General features: G+C 47.9%; 2 protein-coding genes across 2 annotated transcripts; one reads left to right on the top strand and one right to left on the bottom strand.

Moving 5' to 3' along the window:
- The first annotated feature begins 3,659 nt into the window (after nt 1-3,659).
- Vdac2 (voltage dependent anion channel 2) lies at nt 3,660-17,161 on the top strand. Its single transcript, XM_041634076.1, has 10 exons — nt 3,660-3,800; nt 4,001-4,059; nt 5,002-5,070; nt 5,874-5,923; nt 10,015-10,167; nt 10,265-10,317; nt 10,850-11,077; nt 12,944-13,094; nt 15,443-15,500; nt 16,609-17,161. Exons 2-10 carry the CDS (start codon nt 4,026-4,028, stop codon nt 16,698-16,700), a joined length of 888 nt encoding a protein of 295 aa, XP_041490010.1. The 5' UTR covers nt 3,660-3,800; nt 4,001-4,025; the 3' UTR covers nt 16,701-17,161.
- Nucleotides 17,162-19,412: 2,251 nt separating this feature from the next.
- Nucleotides 19,413-21,058, bottom strand: Comtd1 (catechol-O-methyltransferase domain containing 1). Its single transcript, XM_041634158.1, has 7 exons — nt 20,918-21,058; nt 20,696-20,820; nt 20,370-20,475; nt 20,161-20,279; nt 20,030-20,084; nt 19,754-19,887; nt 19,413-19,626 (listed from the first exon to the last, which is right to left on the bottom strand). The coding sequence occupies exons 1-7, from the start codon at nt 21,009-21,011 to the stop codon at nt 19,474-19,476; spliced, it is 786 nt and encodes a 261-aa protein (XP_041490092.1). The 5' UTR covers nt 21,012-21,058; the 3' UTR covers nt 19,413-19,473.
- Nucleotides 21,059-21,936: the final 878 nt, after the last annotated feature.

Here is a 21,936-nt window from a genome sequence, read left to right as displayed (position 1 = left end):
TGTGCAGTGCAGCCCACAACAATGCCCTTGCCTCGCTCCACCGGTGGACTTCACAGTGAGCTCACAGTGAGCCTCGTGCTCTCTGGTTCTCTCTGTATCCCTCTCCTTCTCCCCCTCCCCCTTTTGTTTTGTCGAGACAGGGTTTCTCTGTAGCCTTGGAACCTGTCCTGGAACTCACTTTGTAGACCAGGCTGGCCTCGAACCCACAGAGATCCGCCTGCCTCTGCCTCCCAAGGGCTGGGATTAAAGGCGTGCGCCACCACCGCCTGGCAGCCCCTTTCTCCCTCTGAGTCTTCAACTCCTCATTTTCCCCAGGCCTAAGCAAAAGGGGTTCCCACCCACTTCCGTAGTATAGATCCCACTCCAATCTTCTAGGATTGTGCCCATTCCTAGAAGGGGTGGCGTCTTCAGGCCAAGCCCCCCCCCCCCCCCATATGAAGACCCATTTCCACATAGAGGAGCTTTCTGAATCCCGTGAGCCTTCTGGAGCCTGTTCCAGGGCCTGCATGAACTTTACCCTCAGCTGGTTTGTGCTTAGGGTGGACCGAGTTGTATATCTACCTCTAAACCCACGCGATAGTCAGAGTGTGTAAACCTAAGGGGATGGCACTCGGCTGTGTGGGCTGGGTGGCCCTCTACCAGTACGTATCAGAGCCAGCGGCAGACAAAGAATGCCTGCATAGGGCCAGCTCTTCTGACAGGCCCTCTTTGAGCCCATGCAGGAGCAAGACTGACTTTACCTGCTGGATCTCAGAATTTCAGAATTGTGGACCAAGGACTCTCGTTTCCCACCTTTCTGAGCAAGGATGTCTTTAAAGTAATCCTGTGCTCATTTCACCATTGTGTGCTGGAAGTGGGTGAGGGCAGAAAGCTAGTCCCTAATTCACAGGAACTGAAGTCAGGGAACTAGTCATCTAAGTGGCCCCATTCTGACAGGAAGCTGGAGGGTTGGGCAGGTTATCTGTGAAGTAAGTAAATGTTCTTGCGTATAAGAATGGAAATGACTCTGTGAGCAAAGCATGGGTTGCGGAGTTGTAAAATATGTCCACATATTCACTGACACGTCTGTCACAGGATGCAGCCCAGTTTCCCTCCCCTTGGTATAAACTGGTCTGAGTAATTTACTCTTTTTTTTTTCTGCATTTTCTTTATCTCTATATTTTTTTTCGTTTTCAATATCATGGATTTTTGTTTTGTTTGTTGAAAAAAATTCCTTATGTAGCCCAAGCTGGCATCAAACTCACTATGCAGTCAAGAATGACCCTGTAGCCTGGCAGTGGTGGCGCACACCTTTAGTGCCAGCACTCAGGAGGCAGAGGCAGGCAGATCTCTATGAGTTCGAGGCCAGCCTGGTCTACAAGAGCTAGTTCCAGGACAGGCTCCAAAGCTACAAAGAAGCCCTGTCTCAAAAAACAAAACAAAACAAAACAAACAAACAAACAAACAAAAGACCCTGATCTTCCTGCCTCTGTCTGCCTGGTGCCAGGATTCCAGGCATGTGCTACCATATCAGGCTTGGTCTTTTAGCAGTTTGGATGTGAACACTCAGATTGCTTACTGAATCCTGCTCAAAGTGAAGACCTTGAAACAATTTCTCTTTAAACTTATCCTGACCTATCTATGCTCTCCACCCAAGATAGCCAGGAAATTAGATTCCCCCCTCCCCAGACAAGGTTTCTCTGTAGTTTCTCTCCAGCCCCCTTAACTTATTTTTATGTCGATGTATTTGTGGCGTATGCAGGGAGCAGCCAAAGCCCTGAGAAATGAAGTCCTGTGTGAATGCATATTAGACATGGGTATGGCCATGTCATGGAATCCCAAGGCCTCCAACACATGGGACAATTGGCAAAACTATTACCCATGTGGATGGAGCCCAAGAGAAATGGCAAAGCTTCCCTCGAAGGTATGAATGTTTATGGAAGGCTGATGAGTGGGAAAACTAGCAACAGTTCCTTCCTCCTCCCACATGTCTACAGCCTGAGACCACTGCCTGCAGACACCTCCTACCAAGACTGCCTAGCCCCTGCCCCTATGCAGGTTGCAGTGACAGCAATCAGAGAACCCCACCTCACCTCAGTTTCACTGTACGGACATCGTTTCTTCATCCCCTCCCCGCCCCAACCAGGGTTCCTGGACCAAAGCTGCATTGGCCATGGTGGTATATATACATATATTTTCCATGTGGGTGCATGTGCAAACGTGTGCACATGCATGCCTGTTTCTTCGTTGATGACTCTCTAATTTACTGAGGCAAGGTTTCTTGCTGAATCCAGAGCTTGCCAATTTAACTGGGTTTTGGATTGGGGAAGCCCAATTTGCCATATTTTCACAGTTTAGGACGAGAGTGAAAACTTCACAATGCTTGAGTCGAGGAAAAGTTCAGAGATAATTGGTTTGTGAGTGTGTATGTGTTCGGAGTCTTTGCTCTCAGTCCGACTGTATGACTAGTAAACATTATTAAACCTCACCTTAGAGATGAGGAAACTGAGGTTCACGGGCTAAATTACCTGAGTTTTATTGAATTGAAGCCTCAATTGTCTCCATGTCTAATTTGTATGGGTCTGTGTGGGTTCAGGCATGCACGCTTATGCCCGAGGAGAGCAAAGGACTTTGGGTAGTCTCTATTGCTCTTCTTCCCCTTACTCCCTTGAGGCTGAATCTTTTACTGAACTTAGAGCATTCGGTTTGCTGACCAGTTGGCAGAGAGCCTCAGTGACCCACTTGTTTCTGGTTCTGGGGCTATTAATGTGGTGTTGGGGATCGGAGCTCAGGTCCTTACCCGCTGAGCCCTCTCCCAAGGCCCTGTTCCTATCTTCATTAGCGTGCACATTTCTTCTTCCCCCTGTTTATCTCATGCTGTAGCTTAGCCTCAAACTGGCAGCAATCTCTCTGCTTCCCAAGAAATCAGGACTGGCTGCTCCCCGACTCTCCTTGCACAACCAGAGAATTTGAGAGCAGCCTTCTAATGCCTGGCAAACACGAACCCTACAGTTCTCCCCCAGCTCTCCAGGCATCTCAACCAGGGGATCTCCTACTGGATGGGGAGCATGGCTTCTGCACGTCTGTGAAGCCATCCCATGCTTGAGTGGGAAGGAGGCTGCAGGAGCGCAACCGTGAGGCTCTCAGAGCAGAGCCCACCGAGACCGGCCCAAATTGGTTCCTCGGGAGCCCAGCCCCACCAGAAGATGACATTGCAGTGGGCGTTGAACCCACGTAAGAAGGGCATGGAGGCGTCAGCCCTCACTTCGACCTCCCCGGCTCTGAAGTCCGGATCGGGCGGTGACTGCCGGCACTCTTCCTTGTTAGGACCCTCAGCCCGGAGGTGGAGGGGGTGCACGTGACCCTACGTGCTGCGGCGCCCCGCCCCGTCGTGACGCGCGTGTCCTCTCCCACCCTGGCCGCGCGGGTGCCGTTGCGCCGCCTCCGCCGTTCCCGGCCCTCGCCTCTGGGGCTGCCCCGTACATTGCCTGACCCGTGGCCCGCCAGCTCCTTCTCGCCCGGTCCCAGCCGGACGGTCCGAGACAGCTCACCCCGGGGGATCGTCGTGCCCTCAACCCCCGTGGCCCCTCCAGAGCAGGTGGGAGTGGGCGGCGGGCGGCGCGGCAAGGACAAGCGCAGCGGACAGCCCGGGCGGCGGCGGCGGGGTCCTGGCTGGGGGAGGCCAAGCTTGCGGCGGGGCGCAACGGTGTCTCCTTCACTTCGCCCTCCAGCCGCGTTGGCTGCCGCGCAATCGCCAGATAGCGGAGCGGCCTTAACTGCGAGCGGAGCGGCGGCGGCAGCGCCCCTCAGGACACCCGCAGGTACTACGTCGTCCGCCTCATGCCGAGCCCGGGGCCTAGGCCGAGCGGGCCGCCTGAGCGGACTCGGGACGGCCCTGCTCCCATAAGATGGCCGAACCGGCCCCGGCCCCGGCCCCGGCCCCGGCCCCTTGCCCTTCTGTCCGAGATCCCCTGTGGGCCCTCTGATCGTCCCCTGACCACACTTCTTGTCCCTTCTACAGCTCTCCTTTTCCCCGAGGCTTCGCTATGGCGGACTGTTGTGTACCGACATGCCCACGGCGTAAGTAGATCGATAGACATGTCGGCGGTGGGGCTGCTGTGTCCCCTTTGGGAAACCATAGCCGGTCCCTCAGCGATCCACAAGCCTGCAAGGACTCTGCTGACGGACACGGTGCTGGGCTGTTGGGTTGCAGATAGGGGCTCGCGCCCTGGGCGTTGGTTCTTAGCCGTACCCACCCTCTGCTTTTGGATGTGTCATTTACAGATCCGAAAGCAAAAGAGAAACTACTAGTTGTTGAATTCCATTTTGGAGAATTAGATCAGTCACTTTGCAGGAGGAAGTAGTTCTCCGGCGTGCGGAGACCGCTGCACTACAAGGTCATTTCTCGCGTTCCTAAGGGCGTGGACTTGCTCTTTTGAATGAATGAGCTGCGGGAGCTCAGGTTCCGTGCCCTTAAGCCTCACTGCTTTGGCGGAGTACTTGGGAGTCATATTAATGTGTTCAAAGTGCTATTTGATATTTAGTTGCCGTAGATACTTTACTGAAACATAAGATGGTTGTATTTTACCCCCTATGTTTCAAGATGTTAAATTTCCGCCTCCGTGCCTCAATGTTGGTTTTGTTCTTGGAAAACATACCAAGGGATTTGCTAGGGGAAAATCCCTAAGTTTTGGTTTTTATCTCAGTTAAATCAGTCAGTCCCCTTGAATTCGGGCAAGTGTGTGTACATGTACTAGTGTTGTGAGACTGGATACATTGTTCCGGAATTAGATAGGCTACCCCCGACCCTTTTAGAACAGTCTGGTAGAACTGCCCCAAGTTTATATTACCACATAGCTTTTAGGAGTAAACTATAGTTACGGATGGCTATTTAAAGTCAATTTTGTCGTGGTTCTAGAGGCCTCAAAAACATAGTTCCCCTTAGTCTGCTTCTATGTAAATATTAGTCGTAGTCCAATCATAATCCAGTCACATTAACTGTAGAATGTTTCTTTTCCCCAGCAATGTGTATCCCTCCATCCTATGCTGACCTTGGCAAAGCTGCCAGAGATACTTTCAACAAAGGATATGGTAAGGACTTTTCTTTTGATTTTAGCACTTTTTTTTGTGCCACGCCTCATCTTGGGATGTTTTTAGCTGAAAAGAGAAAATGTACTTGGATCCCTTAGGAAATTGGCTTGTTTTTCCAGACTGGATATCCTGATGGGTTGATGCTTTTTGTGTTATAGACTGCTATGCTGCACCAGGTTTCTTCAGGTCGAAGTTTACGAATTCTAACCTTTTAAGGGAAAAACTTGTACTCTTTTGTTCTGTGTTTTTTGAGACAGGGTTTCTCTGTGTAGCCCTGGCTGGCTTGGAACTCACTCTGTAGACCAGGCTGGCCTTGAACTCACAGAGATCCACCGGCCTCTGCCCCCAAGTGCTAGGATTAAAGGCTTGTACTTTTATTCTCTTCAGTGACAGCTCAGCCCCGACTTAGTGTTTTCATTTTGTGTTTGTGACTCCTGGGAGGACTGAAGCCTTAAGGGGTTGTGGGCTTTTTAGAGTGAGTTTGAGTGATCTCCCACTCCTTTGGGATAAAGGTCCTCACGGGCAGCTCTAAAAAATCGGGTATTCTGAGGAAGTGACTTTCTTATCTAACATTTAAAAATGCTTGAAAAGGGTGTGTCAGGGGGTGGAGCCAGTTACCTACCAGCCTGCTGGGCAGCTGCACCACCCTTGCAGCAGAACTGATGGCTTTTTAAGTGTTCCTATCTGTGCTGTGTGGCAGAGCTTGCTTGTGTCCCTGGGTGCTGGGATTGTTTGAAATGTAATGTGAATGACGGGTGCACACCTGCAGAAGAGTCAAATCTTTGCTCTCTGTTTTTTTGAAGGCTTTGGGTTGGTAAAGCTGGATGTGAAAACAAAGTCATGCAGCGGTGTGGTAAGTGACTTGGGAGTTCCCATGAGCCTTTTGATTTCTAGTCCTGTAAATGTCTGCAGCTATTTTGCCTTGAGGACGCAGAGGTTAATTTTTTTTTTGAGTGATTTACATGTAATCTGATTTATTGGCTTTGGATATGATTTCTGATTTTCATGTTTTCTTATATCCTGTCTACATATGTGTTACTATATGATTGTACAAAGAAGTTGGGAAATTTAGGTAGAAGTTGGTTATTTGGGTAGATTACAAACTTGAAGGCCAGGGGCTTGTAACCCTCTCTCCTAATACCCTCATAGTTCTAGGCTTAATAGTAACTGGCTTTTAATATAAAAACTGATCATTTAATATAATGGCTATATTCTATCAGTCATCCATAGAGATGTCTACATATGTCCATCCTAACTTTAATATCACTTAGCATGTTAATCCCTCCCAGCTGTTAAGAAAGGGATAAAGTAAAAGTATTGTGTGCTTTTTTTTTCTCGAAAGGTTTTTGTTTTGAAATTTGGAGAAGGATGTCTTGTGTAAATGTTAAACTATGATTATGGGGCACTGTTGATAGTGCATACTGTTCTGTATATAACTGCTGTCTATTAAAGTTGTTCCTGGTGGGGCCTCTTAAAGCTCAGAGCTGTTGCATTTGTGGGTTCTTACATTCGTCCTGTTGTGTGCTTTCCTTGGTTTGCAAAGAAGTCTAAATTTTTTTTTTTTTTTTTTTTTTAGTTTTTCCAAGACAGGGTTTCTCTGTAGCTTTGGAGCCTGTCCTGGCACTAGCTCTTGTAGACCAGGCTGGCCTCGAACTCACAGAGATCCACCTGCCTCTGCCTCCCAAGTGCTGGGATTAAAGGCGTGCGCCACTACCACCCAGCCAGAAGTCTAAATGTTTAGTGATGGCTGAGTGACTAACTTAGCTGGGATAAGAGGTTATAGAATATTTATTAGCTGATAGTTAATATTTTCTACTGTTGCTGGAGATTGAACTCAGGGCCTTGCATCTCTATTATTAATCTTTATTTTCAGCCTCTACCGGGTTTTTAAATGTTAGTGCATGTTACTTTACCGTAAAATAAACACCATTCTTGTCTTTAAAGTGCTTACTTTCAGGTGGGGGTGTAACGCAGTGCTTGAGGGCCAGTGCTGCAAGACAAACACCCCTTTCTAGTTGGTAGACAAACTTTAAGCTGAGAATAACCGGAGAATTGTATTAAGCACTATATTTATAAGCCAAAAATTCTTGTTGGAAAGGAAAAGCTTATTGTAAAACACGGTTAGGGAAAGTTATAAAAGTAAGTCTAAGATTTTGAAGGATATCTAGGAATTGAATCTAAGAGGGTATGTTTTTTTGTTTTGTTTTGCTTTTTCAAGATAGGGTTTCTCTGTAGCTTTGGAGCCTGTCCAGGAACTAGCTCTTGTAGACCAGGCTGGCCTTGAACTCCCAGAGATCCACCTGCCTCTGCCTCCTGAGTGCTGGGATTGAAGGAGTGTGCCACCACCGCCTGGTGAGGGTATGTTTTGTTTATACTTTCTGAATAAAATTGGATAGTATTGGTGCTGTAATATACAAACCTACTCAATTAAATTCTATTAAGGCCATTTTCTTTATGCAGAGATGTTCAGTCTACCCAAAATGTAAAGATAAGTTCACAGTGATGGAGTGAGTTGCTTTATTGTTGGTTTCATCTGACCCTGTTGTGCCCACAGGTTGATGTTGACATAGTTTCCTGAGCATTCATTGGCATACATTAGACTGGTCCTTGGTCGCAGGACTGATAGATGGTAGTAGGTGGAGCTTGGGTCATTAACCATTGTCATGAGGGATTAAAAACTGAGAACAACTGCTGCCCATATACATTTTCCATTTCAGTTGTTTGCTGGAAGAACGTGCTTCACATGTATTTAATGTTACCCTGTTTGATGTGCATGCAAAGCTACAGAGCTTTCCCTTTTGTCAGCTCTGTTGGCTCATCCCACAGCAGGCTGTGCTGTTACGGTTGAGAAGACAGACCTCCACAGTTAATTAAGGGTTTTCCTTGGTGCTTCTCAGTTAGCCAGTGACACCTCATCCCAGACTAGGACTCCTAACTTCATAGCAAATGTTCTTTCCTAATATTACCCGGTGCAGTTTAGTTTAGTTGGTTTTGGTTTTTCGAGACAGGGTTTTTCTGTAGCTTTGCTCTGTAGACCAGGCTGGCCTCTCAACCTCACAGAGATCCACCTGCCTCTGGCTCCCCAGTGCTGGCATTAAAGGTGTGCATCACTACCTGGCAGTTTCTAATATTTCTTAACTCTACAGGTATCACAATTTCTGATAAACTTAAAACAAAATTTAGGGGGCTGAAGAGATGGCCCAGTGGTTAAGAGAACTGGCTACTCTCTCAGAGAACCCAGGTCCAATTCCCAGCACCCACATGACAGCTCACAACTGTCTGTATGTTACTCCACTTCCAAGGAATCTGATGCCTTCATACCAAATGCACATAAAATAAAGCTAAATATTTCAAAATAATAATTAAAAAAATCAAAACAGCCTTCCAGTGACTAGGATGTAGCAACACTGACAGAGGAAAGGGAAATCAGAACTCTAACAGACTGCTGAAAGGTTACATTTTCCTTTGGGCCGTTCACTCAAGTGTGATGCCTGGTAAAGACAGATCCTTAGGTCATCTAGAAAATCCTGAGATACAGCCTCCTTCTGTGTTTCCCTTTCACTTCGTATGCAACAAGGGATTGGCAGGTTGTTCTACACAAATCCATGATTAAAACTTTTTAAAAGATTATTCATTTTTAATGGAAAGCGGTTTTTTTTTTTTAAATTTTACATTTATGAGTGTTTGGAGATACAGGTGGTTGTGAGTTGTCATGTGGATGCTGGGGACTGAATTTGGGTATTCTGCAAGAAGTGTGTTTACTTACTGGCCATTTTCCCAGTCCTAGGCTAAGCTTTTTATGGTACTTTAGATTAATTCCTGTATTTTTTTTTTTTTGCTTACTACATATGTAGTTTATATGTGTGATAAAAATCAAGACGCTCCCCTACTCCACTTTAAAAAGACTTTATTTTATGTGTATGGTTGTCTTTTTGACTGTGTGTGTATCTGCACCAAGTGTGTGCAGTACCCACAGAGGCGGTAGATACTCTGGACTCGAGTTAGACTTAGCTGCCTGTGTGTGCTGGGAATCAAACCCGGGTCCTCTGTAAGAGCAACAGGTGCTCCTAACTACTTAGCCATCTATCCGGCCCCATGGAAATGTGGTGAGTTGGGTGAAGTGTGATGGTATACATGTTTAATCCTAGCACTAGGGAAGCAGAGGCAGGTAGATCAGGCCAGCTTGGTCTACAAAGCGAGTTCCAGGATATCCAGGGCCACATAGTGAAACAAACCACAACAAAAAATAGTAAAAATATGGTTTGAAAGTTGTTTGGAAAGGCATGAAACCTAGTGAAGACTCATTTCCAAAAAACAGACATACTGGAGAGATTAGTTTAGCAATTAAGAGGGGGTGGTGTGCTTGCAGAGGACCCTAGTTCATTTCTAAGCACCTACATGGTGGCTCACAACCACCTGTAACTTCAGTTTCAGGGAAATCAGATTCCTCTGGCCTTCATGGCATCTATACTTCATATTCACTTATATGCAAATTAAAAATCTTTAAAAAGGAAAAAAGAAAAATAGACTATTTGGATTGTTGAATTTAAATTTTACTTACAATTTTTCACATTTTGTGTGAGGATTATGTGTATGTGCAGGCATACATGTGTCATGTGGGCGGAGGTTAGAGGGCAACTTGCAGAACTCTGTCCTCTCTTCCTGCCATGTAGGCTTTAGAGATGGAAGTTAAGTCATCAGGCTTGACAGTAAGCCTTTCTATCCAGTGAGCATCTCAGCAGCCCTGTATGTGTGATCTTTATTGACTAGTTAGAAACGTTAGGTGGCATTGTAGTGGCATCAGTCGGTCGGAGGTAATTGTTCACTGTTGGGTTTGCTTTGGAAGTAGCATAAGATAAAGATAGAATGTTCTATAAATTAGGCAGTGGTTTCTTCCAGGCTTAGGAGAAGGAGGGTTCATGAGGTTGTTTATTGTCTTGTTAGGAATTTTCAACATCTGGTTCATCTAACACGGACACTGGTAAAGTTAGTGGGACCTTGGAGACCAAATACAAATGGTGTGAGTATGGTCTGACTTTCACGGAGAAATGGAACACCGATAACACTCTGGGGACAGAGATCGCGATTGAAGACCAGGTAGTGGTTCACACACTTGCTTTTGTGTATTTTTGTATTTCAAAAAGGAAATCAAGCTGAACATAAATTCTCATAAGCTCTTTTTCTCCTAAAATAGATCTGTCAAGGTTTGAAGCTGACATTTGATACTACCTTTTCACCGAACACAGGGTAAGTGTTTATATTTTTATGAAGTGCTTTGAACTTGAAGCATTCTTGTCTGCTCAGGAGAGAAGCAGCTTCACTTCAGTCATTCACTTCTGCTTGTGAACACTGCTCGACACTGTTGGCTTGCTTCAGAAATAGCCTCTTCACTGTGGCAGTGCTAATTGTTTCTTAGAGTTTGTGACTGGTAGTTTTACAAAACTCTTCTCCCTGTCACCCTGTGGGTTTAATTTATTTCGTTTTTATTTTATTTTATTTGGTTTTTTCAAGACAGGGTTTCTCTGTAGCTTTGGTGCCTGTCCCGGAACTAGCTCTTGTAGACCAGGCTGGCCTCGAACTCCCAGAGATCTACCTGCCTCTGCCTCACGAGTGCTGGGATTAAAGGCGTGCGCCACCACTGCCCAGATTATTTCATTGTTTTTAATCCTGAAATTTTCATACTGCAGTTTATTTAAATCTTTCATGCCCCCCTTGTAGAGTTAGGTATATAAATCTCTGTCACTAGCATCATTTTGAAACTAGTCTTTCCTTTTTTCAGGAAGAAAAGTGGTAAAATCAAGTCTGCTTATAAGAGGGAGTGTATAAACCTTGGCTGTGATGTTGACTTTGATTTTGCTGGACCTGCGATCCACGGCTCAGCTGTCTTTGGTTATGAGGGCTGGCTTGCTGGGTACCAGATGACTTTTGACAGTGCCAAGTCAAAGCTGACTAGGAGTAACTTTGCAGTGGGCTACAGGACTGGGGACTTCCAGTTACATACTAATGTGTAAGTATTCCTTTATAGGCTCTCAGGATGCTGTGGGATGTCATTTCTTTTGATCTGTTTTTAATTTAAAGGGTGTCTGACATGGGATAGTTTTAGGAGCTCCTCAGAAGCATGTAGTGTAGATACTGAGAGTACATGCTTAATGTCACCGAGGCTTGAGATGCTTTATAGCTTTAGGGGGTTGGGAGTGGGAGGTTAGACTTTGACAGACTGCTACTAGTGCTGCTGTCTCTGACATGATGAGCTAGGATGGGTGGGGTCCTGGGTTGATAGGATTATTTTAGCATGTACGATCATGTGGTGCCTTACATTTTTAATTTGGGAGGGAGAAACGGCTGTATCTTCCTGAGATTGAGCCATCTCAGTGTACATAGTGAGTTCTAGGCTGGCCAGAACTACATAGTGAGCACCTTTCTCAATAAAGAAAAAAAAAATGGTGTTTTTTTACCTACTCAAGTTAGATTACATAGAAAAGGACTTAAGTGTTTTCCCCATAAAACAGTATATTGGTACGTAACAGAAGTACAAAAGGAAACCATTTTCCGTAATCCATAATTCCATTTTTATGACATAAAAATGGAGGTTAACTGTGGAAAACTGAATGTCCCAGGAATTGAACTCAAGTCCTCAGGCTTGGTGACAAGGGCCTTAAGACCCAGTAAGACACCTGTCTGTCTGTGTCTGGTCCTAGTCCCATCAGCTACTATCAAATAGTGCATGGAGACTTCTTATTAATTTTGAAAGCTTGGTCTTAGCTTAGGCTTGTTTCTAACTAGCTTTTATAACTTAACCCATTTCTATTAACTAACCTACAAGTTGCCATGTGGTTCTACTTCTTCTGTGTTCCCTCTGCATCTGGCTGGTGACCTGACCCCGCCTTCCTTTCTTCCAGAGTTCCCCCTGTCCAGAATTTCCGCCTAAACCTCCTGCCTTGCTGTTGGCTTTTTAGCTTTTTATTAAATCAGTCACAGTGACATATTTTTACACAGTGTAATCTCAGCTCTGCCTAGCCTGAAATTTCCTATCTTGATATATAAACTTTGTTTCAGTGAACATTTGTGTGTGTGCATGTGTATGTGCGTGGTACTGCTGGGAGTTGAATCCAGGGCTTCATCCATGGTAGGCAATATTCTGTCCTTGGTCCTAACCCCTCTGCTCTGTGTGTAGGTGATGCACACCTCAATCCTAGCATTTAGGAAATAGAGGCAGAAGGATCTCTGTGAGTTTGAAGCCAGCCTGCTCTACATAATGAGTTTCAGGACAGCCAGGAATACACAGAGAGACCGTGTCTTTAAAAACATGAGGCTGGCCGGGTGGTAGTGGCACATGCCTTTAATCCCAACACTCGAGGCAGAGGCCAGCCTGGTCTACAGAGTGAGTTCCAGGACAGGCTCCAAAGCTACAGAGAAACCCTGTTTCAAAAAACCAAACCAAACAAAACATGAGCCTGGGCTGGAGTGATGCCACAGCAGTTAAAAGAGCCCACATGGCAGCTCACACCTGTTCGTTACTCCAGTTCTAGGGGATCGGACACCACTATGCAGACGTATATCAGGTAGAATACCAGTATACATAAAATAAAATAAATCATTAAAAACATGAGACTGGGGCAGAAGGATTGCTGTGAATCTTGCCTGGGCTACAGAGTAAGACTCATCTGTCTCAACCAAACCAGAAAGGACTTTGAAGCTTTCAGTAGAACTTTAAAGACCAGCTCTTGCACACTAGGCAAGCATCCTAGTGGTGACTAGGCCACCTGCTCAGTGCTAGTGGTCGTTTATATAAAATGCGGTGCTACAGTGTTACCCTGTGCCTTAGAAACGGTTACATTGTCTATTCTAGATTCTAATTCAAAATATCTTATAGCAATAATGGGACAGAATTTGGAGGATCAATTTATCAGAAAGTGTGCGAGGATTTCGATACCTCGGTAAATCTTGCTTGGACGTCAGGTACCAACTGCACTCGCTTTGGCATTGCAGCTAAATACCAGTTGGATCCTACTGCTTCCATTTCTGTGAGTACTTCTTCACCTCAGAATGGGGTTTTGGTTGTGGGAATTACTCTGGGTATATTGGATGGTGTGGAAAGCTTGCCTGGGAATCACACAGGCCATGTTGACACATGTACTGAGGTTAGAATTGGAATGCTGCTTTTCTTGTGAAAGTTGGGATAGAGTTTGATTTTTCAAGCTAGCTCACTGGTGATTTGGATGAGAATGGCCTCCATATGGTAATAGATTTGAATGCTTGGTGGGACAGATTAGCAGGTGTAACCTTGTTGAAGTGTGTGTGTCACTTGGCAGGTTTTGAGGCTTCAAAAGCCCAGTCATTCCCCGTTAACTTTTTCTGCTTGTGCCTACCTGCCTGCTGCCCAGCTTTCCACCGTGATGGTCATGGACTCTCTGAAACCAGGAGCCCCGAATTAAATGCTCTCTTTTTATAAGTCACCTTGGTCATAGTGTCTTATCACAGCAGCAGAAAAGTAACTAAGACAATCACAGACGTTCACTTGAGTTTGAGAGCTGCTGGATTAGTATTGCTGATATCCCTGAGCCCCCAAGCCTGGCTAAGCCCCAGGTAACCCATGTTTGGAGTCCTGGGTTGTTTGTACTTGTGTTGGGGAATAATAATAGTATTTTTGATTTCATATTTTTGTGGTTTATGAAATCAGATTTGGTCTGAAAGGTCACTGAAGGAAGAGACTAGAGTTTGGCAAGAGAAAGGATTTAATATTACTGTTGCTGGTGGTGGGGATGGGGAGGAACATCTTCCTGGGACTGTTGGCCTAAAAACCTGCACCTCCAGGACCTACTACTCCCCCTCTTCTAAGGCCAGAGCAAGGTGGTTGGCCACTCTTGTCTGATTCTTGGCTCTTTCTTCTGTTTGTGTCTTTAGTCAAACATAGTGGCTTGGGTAGAAGAGCGTGTGCTGTGAGGGTAGGGGATTGATTTCTATTCCTGGCAGATCAGCGGCTGTTACTGTGTGTCAGGGACTGTCTGTACTGTATGTACTAGGGATGACAGGAAGTTAAACAGTCCAGGAGAGTTAGTGCTATTACATAAAGTACTCTTGATCCTCAAGAACTTGTGTTTCAATACCTTAAGCAGGTATGTTTTAGTCCCATCTTTGCTTTATGATAAAACATAAAACATATCACAGTGTAAAGTGAAAAATACCCAGAATGCTTCTCCCTTTGATAAGTCAGTGACACATTTATGACTCCTGCTGTATCTGACTGCACCAGGAAAGCACTCTGCTCAGCACACCGTTCTCTCTCACATTGCTGGTCTTCAGATGTGTGCTTGTGGCACCATAGCAGACTGGATGCCCGTGTAGAGACCCCTTTCAGCTAATAGTGTCCATGGGAAAAGGTGGCTTGGGGCCTAGGTGTCATTGAGTGACTGCTGCCAGTCATTGTGGAATCATGGCAGCGTTTCCCATCAAGTAGAGCTGTTGATGGCCCAGTGGAGCAGCGTTTTGATTGCGTTTTGATGTTTATACATCACAAGAAGAGTCACTGAATCATTCCAGATCCATTGTGCTCACAGCAAGATGTTAGCTTTATTTTGTAGCTCTCAGGATACTGAAGAGCCCAGTTGTCTGTCTAGGCTCTGGAGTTGGCAGTAAATTGCAGGTGTATTTGTGCTGTGGCCTCCAGGCTGCACGTGTCCTGTATAGTACCATCACATTGGTAGGTAACAACATTAGGATGCAGTGTGGATGGACTGGACCTGTGCGAGCATCTAGCTGGGGTAGTGGAGACTTGTGCTTGGAGCTGCTGCTTAACATATTTGCTCTTCAGCATTCCTGTCAACCCTCGAAGTCTGTTACCTAAATCCTAAATTGTCAGGGCATATAAGGAATTGGTAAACTTCCCCATTGGAGCCCCAACTAGTTATAGCCCAAATCTAGCAGCTGAGAGTTAAGAGCATGAAGAAGGAATTAAGCTGTGGGGATCTGAGAAAGAACCCTGGGAGTGGTGATGTGTGGAAAGCCACAAGCTTATAAATTCCTCATGTACATTCCAAAGATGGCTTTCACCTCTAGTGGGTCTGGTAGGCGTCATCAGCCACATTTTAGCTTTTGTGCATAGAGAAGACTCAACAAGGGTGACTTTTTGAGTGGTCTTTATATTGTGTGGATAATAGGGGTCTCCGTATACATCCCAAGGGGTATAAAATGTGTTGTTGGACCCTAATGACAATTTGACTTTGAGTTAATGTTTAAGTTGCACTTGGTGTTTGCTTAATTCATGATACTAAATTTTAGTATCCCATTGAGTTAAAGCCCTGGGCTCTATAGTTCATGATGGAGAATACCCAAGAGCTTTGCTCCCTTCAGAAATGTCTTTCTCTTTTTCCAGGCAAAGGTCAACAACTCCAGCTTAATTGGAGTGGGTTACACTCAGACTCTGAGGCCTGGTAAGTGTTGTTAATATTTGTAGCATTGTTTTTACAACCTCCCTCTCCTTTTAAATAAGATTCATTTGTTTGAAGTGTTTGGGTGTTCTTCCTGCCTTAATGTCCACACTAGAAAAGGGCATTGGATCCAGATACAGACAGTTGTGAGCCACCATGTGGGTGCTGGGAATTGAACCCAGGACCTCTTCTATCAAAATTAATCAATCCCTTCCTCCCTCCTTCCCTCCCTCGTCCGTCCGTCGTCCTTCCTTCTTTCATTTTTCTAGACAGGGTTTCTCTGTATATCTTTGGTTGTCCTGGAACTCATCTCTGTAGACCAGGCTGGCCTCGAACTCAGATATGCCTGCCTCTGCCTTCCATGTGCTGGGATTAAAGGCGTGTGCCATCACCCCTGCCTAAAATTAATTTTTTTTAGTTTATTGTTTTGTAAACGTTTCAAGCCTGTAGTGGGATGATCCTCCCCTCCTGGAAAGTTGCAGCTTATGACTCCCTCCCCCTTGCTCTGTGTAGTGAGGAGGCGGCCTGAACAAGCACAGCTGCCTTCCTCATTCTATAGAGAGCCCCACTCCTAACCATCTAACGCATTGTGTAGTTTTCTCACTGCTGTCTAAATGGTGTCTTGGACCAGAGTTTACTTGGTGCTTTGGCTGGTCTGTCTCTGCATCCCCTTGAGGCACAGGGGATTTCAGAGCAGCTTCGGGGTCATACGCAGGCAGATTGTCACTCAATGGATCTGAGGTGGAGAGCTCTGGAGCGCTTAGAGCAGTTGACCAGTAAGGTCGCAAAGCAGCCCAACATTTGTAGTGGGGACCCTACTTCCTACACCTGACCAGTTCCTGCTGGCATACCTGGCACCCTTCTTACATCAGCACTACCTACCTACCTAATGTGTGCTTCCCACTTGCCCCAGAGGTCTCTTGAGGATTCAGTTACAATCTGGGTAGTATAGTGACCATGATTTTGGCTTAGAACATTTTGAACTTATTACTAACCTAGTATTCACGGTTCATCCAATGCCCATTGGGATTAGTATGGTAGTTGTGGGCTTAGGCAGTAGTAGGGGTTGAGTGGTTGTCAGGGTCATCATGGTGGTTTGCTTTGTTTGCAGGTGTGAAGCTTACACTGTCTGCTCTGGTAGATGGGAAGAGCTTTAATGCTGGAGGCCATAAACTTGGGCTTGCCTTGGAACTGGAGGCTTAATCCAGTTGAAAGAAACCTCTGGGAACGGATATCAGAAGATTTGGCCTTAATATATTTCCATGTGACCAGCAGGCTCCTCCCCTTCCCCCCAGAAGGTCATCAAATCAAAGGATGATTAAACAAGAGCTGTATTTTAAATATTTAGACAGTTTCCTGTTGGCTGGTTTTAGTTGGATGGTTAACTGGTTCCAGTGCTGCCGTCGTGCAGTCACCACACCTTATTTAACTGTATTTAACTGTTAAATGTGCTACCCACCAGTGATGAAATAGACGTTTATGAAAACCGTGCCATGGTGTGCATGTTTGTTTTATGTTCTTTTAACATTGACTATTGTACTGAATGAGATGGATCAGTGGATGTTTTAAGATGAGGTAAAAGATTTTCTTTTGTTATATTCAGCCATCATTAGAATTTGATAATCCCCAAACATGACAAATTATGAATAAACAAGTGTACATAACTAATGACTCCACGTATGTGCAGTTACAGATTGGCCAGCCAGGGTCTAACCTTGGTTAATACTTTCTTCTGGTGAGCAGTTTGCTCTTTACCTAAGTCTGTGCGACCAAATTCCTGTGTTCTTAGCAGAATTCCACGAGGTCTTTGAGACTCCAATAAAATGAGAGGATCTATGCTTTAGCATTCTTCAGTTTCTAAGTTTGTGCACAATTGCAGAGAATCACTGTTAACTCATGCATGATGCAGCAGTGGTGCTGAGTGGTTAAACAGCATGACATCCCCTGAACCCCAACTACAGACACTGGGGGAAGAGGACCCTGAGTGGAGGAGTGCAGGGACGGGAGGGCGGGGAGAGGAGGAAGAGGGCACCGGCAGGAGGTCAGCTCTCTTTCCAGATAAACACTGAAAAGTGGACAACCCTTTTAGCCATTGTCTGGGTGATCTGTAGGACCCAATGATTCTGGTTTGAAAGCACAAGCGTCCCTGGGGAGGAGGTCCATCAGAGGTTGAGAGGGAGAATCACAGATGAGAGGAGTCAGTGTCACACTGCTTGATTAAGAGCCTAGAGTTCATTTGCAGCTTTGGAGTACTTGGGGCTTCCCCGTAGAAATGGTACATATGGAGAACTTCTAGGGTAAGGACTAGAAGATAGAACTTTGCCTTACCAAATAGGGCCTGAGGGACACGGGTGCCTTCCAGCCCCACTGTATGTCCTAAGGGATTGGCAGGGGTGGTGGGGGGGTGGCCATGTGAATAAAAAAACTGATTCTCGAAAGGTTCTGTCCCAAGCACCTATCTCTGGAAGGTAACAGGCTGAAATTTGATCTGGATCCATTGCTTGGTAAGAAGGAACTATGAAAGGTACCCAGACTTAGATGAAAGCAGTGCTCACCAACATAAGCCAGCAGGTCACTGGCCTGCAGCCCTTGGGTGGCCTAGCGCCTTTAGCTAACAAGTGCATTTCATACTGCATTTGGGGGTTCACCTGGTGGTGGTGTGGGCTAGTGTGTGTACACATGTGGGCACTAGTGTAGAAAAGTAGACTGGACCAGGTCTCCTGTGTGCACTTGAATATGTACTCTCGGGAGGGAGGGGTGGGCACAGCTGGTTCCCTGGAGAACACGTCCATGGCGGGGCTGTGGGGCTTGGACAGACTCAGCTGTGGGCTCCTGCAGCTGCACTCGGAGCAGCCTCTAGGTGTGCGTCACCAGGATCTTAACCCGTAGGTGGCAAACCTGCAGTGTCACAGGAAGTGCCCTTTTTGCCTGAGTTCTTGAGGCAGTGTGTGCGTGTAAAGAACTTTACCCTTAAGCTGGGCAGTTGTGAGGAGCAAAGGCCCAGGTCAGTCAAAGTTGGCTCCTTCACTGCCCACCCCCCAAAGGACAATGTTGGAAAAGCCTCAAGTTCTTTGTTTTTTTTTTTTTTTTTGGATTTTCAAGACAGGGTTTCTCCGTAGCTTTTTGGTTCCTGTCCTGGAACTAGCTCTTGTAGACCAGGCTGGCCCCTAACTCACAGAGACCCGCCTGCCTCTGCCTCCCGAATGCTGGGATTAAAGGTGTGCGCCACCACCACCCGGCAAGCCTCAAGTTCTTGAGGTGCCTTGAATGAGGCCTGCTGTCCTGTCTGCTTTACACCTTAGACATCAGTTCCCTCCCTCGGACCTTGAGTGGGGGAGGCAGAAATTTGGGCCAACCTTAGGTCCTCAGGTCTAGGCCAAGAGAGGTGGTTCTCAGTTGATGGAGAGGTTGGGGAGGCCACAGCCCTGTGAAACCATGCGTAGACTGTCAGCGGATCTGTCTTTGCTACAAAAGCACCCAGAACCAGGCTGCTCTCTTGCAGGGATCTATCTTGTCAGGCCCCAGGTGTGGTGTCTCCAGGAGCCTGTGGGTGGGAGGCAGGAGACATCTCTGATGTCTAGCCCTCATAACCTGTTGTGACTTTAATACATGCAGCTGTCACACTTTTTATTAAGATTATTCTATCAGGCCGGGCGGTGGTGGCGCACGCCTTTAATCCCAGCACTCGGGAGGCAGAGGTAGGCGGATCTCTGGGAGTTGAAGAGCTAGTTCCTGGACAGGCACCAAGCTGTAGAGAAACCCTGTCTCGAAAAACCAAAAAAAAAAAAAAAAAAAAAAGATTATTCTATCAGATAGGGCCACAAGCCTTGGTTCTAGGGAGACTGCTTTGCTGGAAAAGCTGACTTCCTGTAGGGACCACCACCTAATAAACGGCAGATAGGGATGCTCAGAAAATGGTGTGTCCTAGTCCTTTTATTGTCAGGTTTAAAACTAGGGTCACTGGCTGGGGTTCTCTTTAGATCTTGAAGACCAAGGAGAGCCCGTCACCCAGGGGCAGGAGGCTGATGTAGACCCTGGTGTCTCGCAGGATGCGCTCATTCAGGTTCCGCACGCACTCAGCAGCCTTGTCCTTGGGTTTAGGATGCAGCACCTCTCCGCGCCACAGGACCTGTGGAGGGAGGGGCGGGCCATCGGGAGTGGGGGGGCGGGGGGCGGTGCCTACGGTGTTGGGAGGAGCCGATAGCAGCGGGAACAGAGCCCTGAGAGGGAGCCGTCTAGCTTCAGCTAGTCCTTACTCTGAGCACAGCGAGCACTCCTCCAGGGCGTAGCAGCTGCAAGCAGCGTTCGTAGTAGGCGGTGCAGTTCTCCTTGTCCGCATCCACCACCGCTACATCGAAGGTTCCGGCCTCTCCCGCCGCCAGGAGCTCATCTTGAGGGACAGAGCAGGTGCAGCTGAGCTGCGGTTCCGGTGGAAGGAAGCCCCTGCCCAAGGTTCAGGGTCTCCAAGCTTGGTCCCCCAGGTTGGACAGTGCAGATGCGCCCCCCCCCCCCCCCCCCGCGCCGGTGCTTACCTAAAGTCTGCAGGGCGGGCTGCAGCCGAAGGTCGATCTTGTGCTCCGCTTCGGCCTGCGGAAGGAGGCCGATCAGACCGGCACGCCCCCGAATCCCCGAGCACGCGCAGCCGCAAGTGTGGGACTCTCACCTGCTTCCACAGGGGCCGCCCCAGCTCCGGGGGCTCCGTGTCCACCTCGCAGGTCACCACGCGGCCAGCCTCGGGAAGCGCCAGGGCTAGCGCCAGGGCGGAGTAGCCCGTGAAAGTACCTGTGGACCGGTACACTTACAGGCTCAGTCCAGGATGCGGGGCGGGACCTGTGAGCCGGGTTCCCAGCGACCTTGGCTGTGCGTCCCTACCCAGGTCCAGAGCTTTCTTGGCCTTGATGAGCCGCGCCAGGTTGGCCAGAAGCTGGGCCTGCTCGCAGGTCATCATGGAATCCCCCTGCGGCTGCTTCAGGGTCAGCTGTGTGTGGGGAGAGGGTGGTACCGTTCTTGCCAATCACCCGCCCCCGCACAGATTTTTGAATCCTGCAGGGGCGCGGTGGCAGGTGTGGCCAAGAGGGGACAGGTCTCAGGGAACCCGGAAGCCCAGGGTTCCCTGCCCAACCCAAGGTCACACAGCCACGTGAGATCCACCACGCTAGGAAATGAGGCGCCTGCTCTGGTCCCCCATTCCTACTGACCAGTCGCAGGCTCCGCAGCGCCGGGTGCTCCCGCATGGAGCGGCTCAGCAGATACTGCCACAGGGGACTGTCCTCGGGGGGCAACAGGCGCTGTTGTCTGGATCCCCACGAAGGCCACCGTCTCCCTGCCCGGGAAAGGGTGCCAGATCAGGGCCTGGGGTTTTAACAGGGTTCTAGGGCTCTACTCCGCGCCCTCCCATTCCCGGGACTGCCGCAGCTCACCCAGCAACAGACCAGTGGCGAAGGCGGCGCCCAGGGCGGCCGAGCCCAGGGCCAGCACCGCCGGAACAGATAGCCGAGGCAGTGACTGGGCCATGGTGCGGTAGCAGGCGGCGGTGAGGTGATCACGTGTGCTGGAGTAGCGGGGATGGGACTGTATCGAGCCTGGGCTCCACCTTGTCCAGGCCTGCCGGAAGAGCCGCAGCCTTCGGGCACCATCTGGTGACACCTCGCCGTATTGCAAGGTCGGGCTGGGAGAACTGCGCGCCACCCGGTGGCCTTATGCAGAACTGCGTCTGGCCAGAGAGCAAGCTCTGAGCCTGGGGTTCTTAACGGGGTCTGCTGTGTAATCGCCCCCTCCTGGCTGCCATAGTTGCTGAGGCTCCCAAGAAATATATGAGCATATGTCCCCGGGGTGGTTAAAACGACCGTGTGTCCAATGGAGAAGTTTAGAGAGACTTGAGGGACCCTTCCTGGAGAGGTACCCAAGTTAAGGGAACCAAGGACCTGATTTGGAGACCTGGGGGTGGGAGGGAGTTAGTGGGTTCTAAGACTGGGATGCTGGGTGTAGAATTTTGTGCCTATCCGTCTTTCTGAGTCTCAGTTTCCTTTTTGTAAAGCAGGGGTTACAGTCTTACCATGAAAGGCGTCAGATTTCTCACACACAGTAGGTGTTCAACAGTGGTAGCCACTGGTCGCAGAGGCCATCTTGGCAGGAGGCGTCTGAGTTCCCCTTGCAGAGCTATTCTACCAGACCAGTACTCCCTAGGCATTTATTGCATACCTACTGTATGCTGAGCTCTGATGGAAGGAAAGGCCCCTGTGGTTTGGGCTTGGAGACAACCGGACAGGCCCTAGTGTTACTAGCTCCTTTTCTACCTCCTGAAATCATGACTGGTCCTCACCTGACACAGCGCTGGATGGGGTTGTGAGCAAAAGCACAGGCACAAGCCTTATAGGCTATCAGCGCTATCTTTAAAAGACTTGCTGCAATCCGCAGGGTCCCTGAGGCGCTTGCCATG

Source organism: Microtus oregoni, unplaced genomic scaffold (assembly GCF_018167655.1).
Source record: "Microtus oregoni isolate MIOR12 unplaced genomic scaffold, Mior012 000045F_ref0000178, whole genome shotgun sequence".
NCBI classification, from domain to species: Eukaryota; Metazoa; Chordata; class Mammalia; order Rodentia; family Cricetidae; genus Microtus; species Microtus oregoni.
This window is presented reverse-complemented; position numbering and strand designations above follow the sequence as displayed.